General features: G+C 42.5%; 1 protein-coding gene and 1 long non-coding RNA gene across 4 annotated transcripts in view; one reads left to right on the forward strand and one right to left on the reverse strand.

The window, feature by feature from the left end:
- Nucleotides 1–4,529, forward strand: part of DYNC1I2 (dynein cytoplasmic 1 intermediate chain 2) — a 42,187-nt gene extending 37,658 nt beyond the window's left edge. For all 3 annotated transcript variants that reach the window (XM_006138976.5, XM_006138977.5, XM_089779757.1), the window contains 3 exons: nucleotides 1,296–1,436; nucleotides 2,898–3,023; nucleotides 3,873–4,529. In XM_006138976.5, coding sequence (XP_006139038.1) covers nucleotides 1,296–1,436; nucleotides 2,898–3,023; nucleotides 3,873–3,986 — 381 coding nt within the window. In that variant the 3' untranslated portion in view covers nucleotides 3,987–4,529. The remainder of the gene's footprint in view (nucleotides 1–1,295; nucleotides 1,437–2,897; nucleotides 3,024–3,872) is intronic.
- Nucleotides 1–12,586, reverse strand: part of LOC142830189 (uncharacterized) — a 29,479-nt gene that overhangs the window by 11,814 nt on the left and 5,079 nt on the right. The gene's annotated exons all lie outside the window — the stretch shown is intronic.

A 12,586-nucleotide genomic window follows, 5' to 3' on the forward strand; every position in this document is an offset into this window, starting at 1 on the left:
GTAGTAGTTCAGGTGTATTATGTATTCTAATTATGGCAGGAGCAGGCAAGATCCAGCCTAAAGGTCAGATCCAACCTGCAAAGCCACTGGATCTGGCCTGCCAGCCACACTCAGGTCCCTCAGGCACAGCCCCATGCCCACTTTAAGTGGCTTGCTGCTCTCCATGGGGGAGGGAAGGCGAGAGAGGCTTTACACATTGCCCTTGCCCCCAGGACAATTTCTCAGCTCCTGTTGTCTGGAACTCCCCAACACCTGGAGTAGAAAGCCACAGGGAGCAGCCAGCAGTTTGAGCAGCCTGGGCCTGCAGCCAATAAGGAGCCTGCATCAGAGTCCTGCAGGGCTGTGGTCAGGAACTGCTTAAATAAGCACCTCCTAGCCAGATCCTGCTTCTAGAACTCCAGCTCCCTGCCCCAGGTCACCTCCACACTCCCAGATCATATATCCCTTCCAGACCCTGCACCTCCTCCTACACCCTTCCCTCAAACCAGAATTCTTTCCTGGACCTCAGTTTCCCTCCTTCACCCAAACTACTCTGACCTCAGTCTCCTACCCCAGCTCCCTTCCGCTACCACCCTCCATTTCAGACCCCACACTACCTCCATAGAAAAGTGTGGCCCTAGACCACTTACCAAATCTTGGAATGTCTCCCCCCCCCCCCCCCATCAGAAATTATCGCCCACCCCGGAATTATGGTAATTCAGGTGTCCATTGCAGGTCCTCACATCTCCATGGTCCTCACTACAGCACACAAGGCATTGCCACAGTGTTGTAGTAAAGTCAAAATCAACACTATTTTTTAGTGCGTGATTAAAGTTGCAGTCAAGTGACAGACTTACATGTCCTTTCCTTCACTTCCGTAGCAAGCTGCCTCTGCAACATAGTTTAACTATCCCAGAGAGCATGAAGCTGTTCTAAGGTCAAAATCAAGTTGGGTTTCCCCCGTAACAGTGTACAAGCTTACCTCCAGGCCCTCAGGTCAGCTCACGAGATTTTTTCCAGAACTCATTCATATTTAGGTTGTTATACCAGACTCCTATTGAAGCTATGTTGTAATAGCAGGCAGTAAACATGCTATATAATTCATCCAAAGAGGTTTTTTCCCCTCCTGCCACTTTTTTTGGCCTCTATGCAAAAGGCATTTTGAAGGAATTCTTTGACACAGATTTCTACTTGAATTTAGGATGGCTGCAGTACAAAAATCTCACTATTTCACATTCTTTGCAAAATATTACTTTCAGAATTCCAAATGTTCATGACTGTGTAGTGTAAAAATAATCTACACTGCTTTGTTTCAGAATAATAAGCCTCTCTACTCATTTGAAGATAACTCAGACTATGTTTATGATGTTATGTGGTCTCCCACTCATCCTGCACTGTTTGCTTGTGTGGATGGAATGGGTAGGCTTGATCTGTGGAATCTCAACAACGATACAGAGGTAAGGTACAATAAACTAATTTTCAAATCTGACAGGAACTAAAAATCTTAGGCTTCTTCAGAAATGTGCATGTCCAGAAGTGCTTTATTGTTGTTGTGCTATGTATTTCTGCTGCTGGAGAGGCATTCCTCAGATGTATCATTAAAGGGGAATAATTCATATCACCTCATTTTTAGTGCCTGATGTTGGTAACTAAAATGTTCTTAGAGTTCTTGCTTATGTCCATTCCACTTAGGTGTGTGAGTGCCGTGTGCACAATTTCTGGAAACTTTTTACCCTTAGCAGCACTTATTGGGCCATCCTGGGAGCCCCCTAGAGTGGCACCAATATGGCTATACATATGTTCTCCTGCTGGTCCACAACCCCCCTCAGTTTGCTAGAAAAATCCTACCACAGACAAAAGAACTTAAGAATGGCCATACTGGGACAGAACAATGGTTCATCTAGCCCACTATTCTGTCTTGACAGTGGCTTATGCCAAGTGCTATAGCAGGAATGAAGAGAACAGGTAATCAAGTGACCCATCCCTTGTTGCCCATCCTGGCTTCTAGCAAACAGAGGCTAGGGCCACCATTCCTGCCCATGCTGGCTAATATCCACTGAGCGACCTATTCTCCATGAATTTATCTAGTTTGTTTCTGAACCCTGTTTATAGTCTTGGACTTCACAACATCCTCTAACAAGGTTCCACAGGTTTGACTGTGGTGTGTGAAGAAATACTTTGTTTTAAACCTGCTGCCTATTTATTTCATTTGGTGACTCCTCGTTCTTCTGTTAGGAGTAACACTTCCTTATTTACAACATAGCTTTGCAAACAGTGGGGTACTGTAACTGACTAGTCAGTACCCATCCCAAACCCCGTGTATACTGGCCATATTACATTTAAATAGTGCCTTAAATAGTAAAGGGCTTTGTACCTCAAAATTCACCTATTCTTCAGTCTAGTAGCAGAGGCTGTTGAGGTCATTCCTAAATGCACATCTTCCAAGTCGTAATTAAATGATTTCCATTATACCAATGTTGTTTGTTTTTTGAGGAAAAATTGGAGAATTTTCTTCGTATGATTACTTTTTGGCAAATTTCAAGTACATACCCATTGCCCTGTAGCTTGTGCGTATTTACACCTGGGATGTTCCTAGTGATTTAATTGTTTGCATTAATATTATAAAACATTTTTTTCTCTAAAGGAGGATTGCTTTTAAACTAGGATATGTCACGACAGTTTCTGCAAATGTATTTCTTGTGAATGCTACAAACTCAGGGTTTAAGAACGGAGGTAGCTTTTGGGAGGAAAGATGAGCAGGGGAAGGAGTAACTGGGGTAAAAATCTCCTTTTTCCATAGGGAGAACAGTTGGCTGGAATAGACTTTCATATTTTTTTAAATAACTGAGGGGCATTAGCAGAGAGAATTACAGCTATAGAAATGCTGATAGCTTTAACTGTGTGTTAAATGGACACAGGTACCAACTGCAAGCATTACCGTGGAGGGTAATCCTGCTCTTAATCGTGTGAGATGGACACATTCTGGGCGAGAGATTGCTGTAGGCGATTCAGAAGGCCAAATAGTAATATATGATGTGGGAGAGGTAGGTAACTTTTGGTGGATATTTTGTGTTAGAGATTTTTAAGCACCTTTCTGTCACTTATCTTTTTGACTTTCCTTCAAAACATTTTTGCCAAAAAAAAGATCATTCAGGATAAAGGTGTTCTAGTCCTCTTGCTTTTAGGGTGATAGTTTTTAAATGAATGTTTTGGTCTCAGTTCAACATCATACAATATTTTAGAATTTTAAAGAAACTGACAATGTAATTGTGCACATAAGAGTAAAATTGTCAGTATTAAGCTGTTGAGAGCTAACAATTTACAAGCTCTGTGTAATTTACACCACGGTAGAAACTGTGTTTAAAAGATCCGTAGCGGATGTCAAAGTTTCACCTTCTTTATCACTATTCTGCCTGCATGGCATGGCGGTCATGAGCCAAATATACCATCCAGTAGTTATTTCAACTGTGAAGTGAGACTCTCTCAACTTCAGTTCCTACAAGGCAGAAGTCACTCTCTAAAATAATTACAGTTGGTATGTTTATTTCAAATACTATTGGACAAGGATAAAGAACTGTTCTTTCACCTGTGGAGGAGGACTCTCCAGACTTAGGTACATGAGCCAAGCTTATTACTACCTCAGTGCTAGAAGTCTGACAGCATCATTATTAAGGATCAAATTTGTTAGCATTTTAAAGTTTACTAAGCTACCACCGTTTGTTGGACAATGCATATCAGCTGTATTGGCTTATGACACTATTTGAAAACTTTTAGTGACTAACTTAAGCTGTTCTATCAACATCACACTTCATAAATGTAGTGTTTAGACAAGGTGTTAATGAGCTAAATTACATGCTATATGTATTTATAAATAATACTGTATTTCTCTGTAGCAAATTGCTGTTCCCCGCAATGATGAATGGACACGTTTTGGTCGAACACTAGCGGAAATTAATGCAAACAGAGCTGATGCAGAGGAGGAAGCTGCAACACGCATCCCTGCCTAAATCTTTCAAAATGATTTATAGTAGTGGATTTGGGAATGACTTATGTAAGTTTTCAGAGTAATAGCATGCTTCAGTTCAGTAACCTGAGGACAGACATGGAATAAAATGTGGATTTTGAAAATGTATAAAGATAATTGAAAATTAAGTCTTTCAATGTCACTTTTTTATAACAAGCACATTCTTGGCATTATTTAATGTTTAATACAGCTACCCTGACTTTAAGAAACATGTTTTGCTGAAACACTAACTCAGATTTGTATTCGCTCTAAGGCTATTGAATGTTTCAAATAATATGTTACTGTTTCTGAAAGAAACACCACGAGTTCATTTCTCAATCGGAACTTCCTATATTACACTGGCTAACTTTCATTAGATAGTTAATATGAAAGTGTTAATACTGGAATATTAAAACTTAAGTGCATGCATCTGTTCAAAGTAAACCTTAATCCTTTTTCTTACTTGATCTTTTTAATAAACGAGGTTAGAATAGTAGGCTATGATTTAAAAGAATTGGTCTGTAATAAAACTTATTTGGTCACTGAACCTGACTTTATAGAATATGTATTTTAGTATCAGGTCTTGGTTAAAAAGTTAAGTTAAAGGTGAGATTTATTTATAAATAAAGGTTACATGAGCTTTTAATCACCAGCCAACTCTCTCCTCCCCATCTCTCATTCTCCTTTAGTAGTACAATCTTTGCTCAGATGTACAACATCATTAGGAACCACTTCTTTACAGTCAAATCATAGTGTAAGATTCTTTCCAAGACAATTCAGAGACTCAAGAGGTAACCAATTCCTGTCATAGAAGATGCTATCCTCATCATACTGGAAGACCCATATGTTGGCCTCTTTGTTGCTACAGCCCCTACTTAGAAGTACATGGTATTAAAGCACTGTTTGACGACATGTACAAAGAATATAGAAATGATTCCTTAGTGTTTTGGCTAGAGATTTCTAGATTTAGCAGCAGGACTTCTGCAGGCTGTTGAAAAAGCCTATTGTATTCTGCAAGATAGAAAAAAAGATAAATGCCTCACTTCATGGTATAGGTAATACAATTGCCAAGCAACTTTAAAAAAGCAAAGAGTAACCTATTTCTGCTACGTTCATATGAGGCAGTAAATGGACTTTTGCAGAGATGTGCAAAAAAAAAAAAGTCTTGTCACAAGAAAACTGTCTTCCCTCTCTGTAAGAGGCCACAGGTGTCACCTTAAATATTTGTAACTAATCCCGATCAGCTTTAGGGAGCCAGAAATCTTCTGGGCTACCCTGTCTTCAGAGATAATTGACCTCAACTTCTCAGCCCTGCATTGGCTGCAAAGGTTCTCCATTATCATCAGAGGTGCGTCTCTCTCAAGGATTCACCAGTTTCATGTAGCACTAGCATCAGTCTGCTTTTTAAATTATTTTTCCTATCAACTCTACTCTGACCCCTTACTTTGGCAGCAAAAAGGATGTTTTGGTCTGTGGGTAGAGGAGACAGTGCCTCTCCATTCTTGAACCAAGGCTCTGATTAATAGTGTATCTGCTACAGTAAAACCTTTTTACTATTAAGGCCACTGTCACTCCACCATGCCTCCCAGGAGTATGGACTTTGCTGTTAAAATCTCTGAATACTCTGCCACCTTAGCTATCTCTGTTTTCCTGGTACAAAACAGGCCCTAATTGAACAGTAAGGGAAGTGCCTGACTCCTCCACCAGGAACATTTACTTCTGACAGAGACTTCCCACTCTGTGAAATGGTACAGTGTAGCTGAATGATGTTGCACAGGACTCAAGAATATCTGCTTAGTACAGTGCTCCCCTAATGCTGGCCTGCAGCCATCTTGGAGAGGAAGGGAGCTCTCAGCTAACTCAAGCTTTTCTTCCTGCAAACCTGGGCCCGTCTATTTGGCAAGTGAGAAAAGTGAACGTGCTTAAAAGTAGAAGACTGATTTTTCTTCTGTCTGAGCCTATTTCCATTTTTCCTCTTTTTTTACTACTGAGTCAAGCCTTATAGGAAGGTGATGTGCAAGGAGCTCCTATCCAGGCAAACTGGAATACAAGCTCTTATGACTGGAGTGGCTGAACTGGAGCAGCTAAGAGACCAATGATACTTTCTGGGATATAATAGTACAATCTGCCTTCACTCTGACAACTTGAGTGCTGTTGCAGAAGCAAAAGACAGGACTATGCAGTGAAGAGAAACAATCCCATAGCTGGGACCCCTCCTTCCACATGTCAGTCCTGTCTCGTCTACTTTTGTACTGAGAATACCTGTCCAGGGGAGGGAATCCTGTGTCTTAGGAAGAGACAGATAATAGCAAATCCAATCATTAGAAAGACAGATAGCTGGGTTTGTGAGATCCAGATAAACTACATGCTACCAGCCCCCTATAGAGGTGGTAAATCTCTAAAGACCTCTAGGCAGACTTACGTGCAGTGGCAGGGACGAGCTAGTGTTCATGGTACAATGACATAAGGAAAAGTAGGAGAGAGGTCCTGGGGCCCAAATTCAAATTCCAGATAAGAGACTAAAGTCCAGGACCTCCATGGTAGCATTTTCTGAAATGCTTCCAGTTCGGCAGAAGTGCAGGATCTCATTGCATAGATGAGATGGTTGTGTGGAAGCAGGATTTAGGTTTATTAGAAAGTGAAGAGGAACTATTTCAGAAAGGAAGAGCCTATAATGGTGGGTTCCACCTAAATCAAAATGGAATCAGATTGCTAGCATGTAAAATTAAAGACTGTAGAGGAGTTTTTAAACTAAAGGCTAGGGTAAAGCTGACAGGTACAGGGGAGGAGCTATCAATGGAGAGTCTCTATCCTAGTCAAGAGAGTATAGAAGTTAAAACACAAGTAGGATCTGAAGAGAAACTCAGAATGAAAACATCCCACAATTATATCACAAGAAGGCTGACAACTGGAGAGACATTTTAAGTGTACATACAATTCTACAAAGTAAGATTGGTGAACGTGAGCACCTCCTATGAAATGAGGATAAACATAGTAGAGGCAGTGGATAAGGATATAGTAGGGAAGCTAAATGCATTCTTTGCATTGGTCTTCATTACAGAGGACGGGAGAGTCCCACATCCGGGACATTCTTTTTACATGACAAATCAAGGAAATGATCCAAGTTGAAGTGTCAGAGGAAGGTTAAAACAACTTGATACGTTAACAGAACTATCTGATCTTCACCCAAGAGTTCTGAAGGAACTCATGACAATTTCAGAATTAACTTTAGTATGTCATGTATCACTTAAATTAGGTTCTGTACCAAATGACTGGAGTATAGTCAACATACCAATTTAAAAAAAAAAAAGCCCCAGAGGCAATTGTGGCAATTTCAGGCCAAAAAGCCTAATGGTTGAAACTACATTTTAAGAACATAAAGATCAAACATCTGGAACACTTTGCTGGAAAAGAAACAACACTGCAAGGAAAGTCACGTATCACCAATCTGTTAGAATTCTTTGAGGGGGTTCACAAAATGTGGACAAGGGTGAACTGGCCTTTCAGAAAACCTTGGACCCAGTCCCTCATTAAAGGCACTTAAGACAATGTAAACCATCATGGAAATAAAAGAATGTCCTTTACAGCTGATAGAAATGTAGCTGTGTTAGTCTGGTGTAGCTGAAACAAAAAACAGGACTACATCGTCCTGTTTTTTCTTTACAGCTAAGTAACTGGTTAAGAGAGGAAACAAATGTTAGCAATAGTTAGTTTTCAGACTGGAGAGAGGCAAGACTGTTCAGCATATCCATAAGTGATTTGAAAAATATTGCAAATGATACAAAATTAATCAAGGCAGTGAAGTCCAAAGCATTACAAAGGGGTCTCTCAAAACTGGGTGAATGGGCAACAAAATAGCAGATTAAATTCAGTGTTGATAAATGCAAAGTAATTCACACTGGAAAACATACAAAATGGTATGCCTAAATTAACTATTAAAGATAGATCTTGCAGTCATGCATAGTTTTCTGAAAACATCCACTCAATGTGCAACACTAAGCAAAAAAAAAAGCTAGATACGGTGTGGAACCATTAGAGAAGAGAGAAATATCAAAGAGCCACTAGATTTTTTGGAAAGAATCACTTGAACCCAAGATTAAAACCTTAGCAACCCAGTTTTACATGCAGCTCCATGATTAGTCATGCTGTTGAGGAGAATTTGCTAAACTGTGGAAAGAATGCCTCTCTCACCTCAGAGGCCAAAATGGTGATGCTCCCTTCTGGAGGCAAATTGAAGGACCTTTCAGTAAGTTTTTTTTTGTTTTTAAAATATAGGTTGTCAAGTGATTTAAAAGTTGCAATTTATCACGCTCTCATACAATAATAGAATACCATTTAGATTTTTTGTATTTTCAAATATATTGATTTCAATTACAACAGAATACAATGTATACAGTGCTCACTTTTATACTTAAATTTTGCACTATAAAAAGATTTTCAGTTCACTTAATACAAGTACAGTATTGCATTCCCTACCATCAGAGTTGAGCTTGCAGTTATTTTTGTATTACAAAATAAAATTTTTATATATATACATACATGCATGCACACACACACAACGTTCCAGCCTACAAGTCCATTAAGTCCTACTCTTCCTGTTCAGCCAGTCAGACAAACAAGCTTGCTTGCCTTTGCAGGAGATAATGCTACCTGCTTATTTACAACATCACCTGAAAATAAGAACAGGCATTCACACGGCATTGGTATAGTCAGCTTTGCAAGATATTTATGTGCCAGATGTGCTAAAGAGTCATACGTACGTTCCTGCTTCAACCACCATTTCATTGGACCTGTGTCCATGCTGATTGATCATTATCAAGCAGAATAAACAGTGCAGAAGGCGGCATGTTCATTTTCATCATTTGAGTAACATGCCACCAGCAGCAGGTTGATTTTCTTTTTTGGTAGTTCGGGTGCTGTAGCTTCCACAGCTGAGGGTTGCTGTTTTAAGCCTTGTAAAAGTGCACTCCACACCATGTCCCCCTCAGACCTTGGAAAGCACCTCATATTCTTCAACCTTGGGTCTAGTGTTGTAGCTGTCTTAAGTCTCATACTGATCCTTCCAAATCAGCACGGAAAACGTTCTTAAAATGAACAGGTGCTGGGTGATCACGTGAGACTGCTATAATACAAGATATATGGCAGAATGCAGGTAAAAATAGAGCCAGAAACATACAGCTATTCCCCAAGGAGTTGTCACAAATTTAATTAAGTCATCAGCATGGAAGCATGTCCTCTGACATGGTGGCCAAAGAACGAAGGAGTATGCAAATGTTTAGCATATCTGGCACAAATACCCTACAATGCCCACTACAAAAGTGTCATGTGTATATCTGTTCTCACTTTCAGATAACATTGTAAATAAGCCAGCACCATTATTTCCTGTGAATGTAAACAAACTTGCTTCTCAGCAATTGAGTGACAAGAAGTAGGACTGAATGGACTTGTAGGCCCTAAGTCCATACTTGTAAGTTGTGCTTTCACAATAGAAGTTTTACTACAGTACTGGTATGAGATGAATTTAAAAAATACTATTTTTTCCATAGTGCTCACTTTATTACAAATATTTGCACTCTGCTTTGTATTGTGTTGTAATTGAAGTCAATATTTGAAAATACAGGAAACAAAGATTTAATAGTTAATTGTTATTCTGTTCAATAGTGTAATTAAAACTGATTAATCACAATTTTTAATCAATTAATTTTTTTAGTTACACACACGTAAGTTTGGGTACTTCAGGAACCATCACTGGGATCTCCAGAGACATAAGTCAAAAAGGAACTGAAATAATGCTCATTTCTGCTGTGAAACTCAAGCTGCATCAGCTAGACTACCTAACAGAATCCTGGCAGAAAATGCATAAGGCTAGTGTGTTCTCACACTCACCGTAACCAGAGAGAGGTGGTCACTAGTGTCAATCTGACAATTCCTGACCATCGGTAGAGTTCCCCTTACACTGGTGGCTCTAAAACTTTTTGGCCCATGGCCTACCCGACTCAATTCAAACCTTTCCACAGACCACCAGCTGCTAATGGAAATCTGCTGTTAATTACACCTGAGCCATTTAGCAAGTACTGCCGTTAGGGAGAACTATTTAATTTAACTAGTAAAAAAGGAAATTGGGGGGGGGGGGGCAAAAATGAAAGGCTCAGTGTGTGGGATGCAGCTGCCAGCAAGTGGGATAGGGATGGGAGTGCAGGATCTGAACAGGAGGTGAGATGCAGAAACAGGGTGTCTGGCCAGAGGCATGGGGAGGAGCAAGGGAGGGTGCAGAGTGTGGCCAGGAGGAAGGGTGCAGTAGTAGAGTGGGGGTACGGTGTCTGGCAAGGGGGAGATGGGAGAAGGTGGTGTGGGGTCTGGGCATGTGGGGGAAGGGGGACACTTACCTGCCTTTGTGCCCCCCTCTGCCTCCAGGCACCGTGTCCCAGGCACAGCCTCCCACTGCTCCCATTGGCTGGATTCCCAAACTGGAGGAGAGGGAGCGACAGCACATGGAGCCACTCTGGCTCCACTTCTTCCCTTGGGGCTTTCTTCCCTCCCCACAGCAGGAAGCCAGTGCTAATGCTCCATCCTCATGAGGGAGGAAGAAGAGAGCCTGTGAAATTGTAGCCCCAGTGCAGACTCTCTGCTGTGGGGGGAGGTTAGGAGAGGGGGCTGAGCTCAAGCTGGGGCCCACCTGCAAGGCATCTGCAGCTGCTAGTGGTCTGCAGACCCTGTCTGAGAAGCAGAGGATTTATGCTGGAAGAGAATTTTACTTCCTATCACATGAGGTCTCTTTCAGGAGGGGGAAACATGAAAACTAGACAGGAGCATGAGCAGAACTTAACAAAACTAAGTGGGGGAGCAGATTTTAAAATGGAGTAATTATCAATTAAAATGTCTGTTGAAAAACTTTCAAAAAAAATTCAGACACACAATATCAAGCTCTCCAATCAACCCTTTTCCATCAAATATGAACATTCAACATTTTTTTGACCTGCTCTAGCAATTGAGCATTATGGCACAGAATCATAGAACTAGAAGGGACCTCAAGAGGTCAAGTCCAATCCCCTGCCCTCACGGCAGGACCAAGCACCATCTATCCCTGACATGTCTGTCTAACCTGTTTTTAAATATCTCCAGTGATGGAGATTCCACAACCCCGCTAGAAACCTTGTGTCATTGTAATGCCAACAGGGAGACTGGAACTTGGGCCCTGTGACGGGGTGAGGCAACCCCGCACTAAAGATGCCCCCCCCCCAGCGAGGCAGGTAGAAGCGGCGTGGCTTTTCTCGCCGCTGCCGAGGACGCTGTTGGCGGGGCAACCAGGATGCGCGACGCTCGGCAGGCGGCTTCACTAACGCAGTCCCAAGCACCGTGGGGGAAGGACCCCCCACACCGGGATCGATGGGCAACGGGGGAGGAATGCCACCCCACCAGCCTCGGGGTGGGTGGCCCCGCAGATGCCCCCAGTCAGCCCTATTCCCCACTGATGCCGGTGGCAAGGAGGACGCCAGGGGTGAGTAGAGCTAGGGAGGAGAAGGTGGAGCCGCGGGGGAACGCAAGTGCAGGCATTCTGGAGGGGCGAGGGCAGCACCCTCCCCAGGTATAAAACCAGCAGAGTCAGGAGCAGAGGGGGAAGGCGAGGAGGAGGACATCAGATGAAGAGACAGAGGCACGAGGAGGCAGCGGGACAAGCCGGCTGGTGAGCGGATGAGCGAGGGCGTGAGGAAGCAGCCCAGGGCGGGTGCGTACTGGAGCCCGCGGGCTGATGTGTTGAGGCTCCATGCCCCATCAGCCTTAGGGCCCTGGGCTGGGGTCTGGAGAGAGGGAGGGCCCGGACCCCCCTCACCTCCTCGCTCGAGGGATCATCTGAGCGACCGAAGGGAGGGTTGACCGGGCACCGGTGGAGGAAGACCAGGAGTGTCTGAGACGGCAACCAGGGCAGCGGGACTGCCCAGGGCGGGGTGAGCCTGTGGACCCCGTAACAGGCCCTCTGGAGCTTAATGCATGACCCTCTATCGCTTGAGCTGAAAGCCAGCTGACATGAAATTCAGTGTAGACAACAGGAAAAGAAGGTAGCTCTTTAAAGCTATACTAAAGTGCTCAGGTTTTGTAACCTTAAAAGCAATCAAAACCAGAAACCATAGGGAAGAGCAGACACAAATGAGTCCCTGCTGCAGGAGTTTGGATAGAGGGGGAATTAATAGGAGTGTCTCTTTTTAATCTCAAAATGCATTTGAATAATTTGGAAAGAGGAGGAAGAGGAATACAGCACTCTGAGCGGTATAAAAAGTTTATCACGAAGTTCAGTAGTGCAAAGGTGAGGTGGGCAGGAAGGTGATAAAGATCATACTGACAAAAGGATATACCTTTCTGGGCAGCATGCACCCTGTGAAGCTCACTGTTGCAAGATAACATTGGGACAATAACGTAGTAGCAAATTCTTAGAAATATTGTACACGCAAAATACTTAGCGAGTGCAATTACATTTACTGCATTATCATGCAATTACTTTTTATTTCTTACGCTTCAGTGTATACTCCACATAGTGGCATAGTGGAGTTTGGAAAATTTAGTATGTCAAAAGTAGATGTACAGTGACAATTGGACACTGGCAGCAGC

Source organism: Pelodiscus sinensis, chromosome 7, assembly GCF_052426305.1.
Source record: "Pelodiscus sinensis isolate ZL-2025 chromosome 7, ASM5242630v1, whole genome shotgun sequence".
NCBI lineage: Eukaryota > Metazoa > Chordata > Testudines > Trionychidae > Pelodiscus > Pelodiscus sinensis.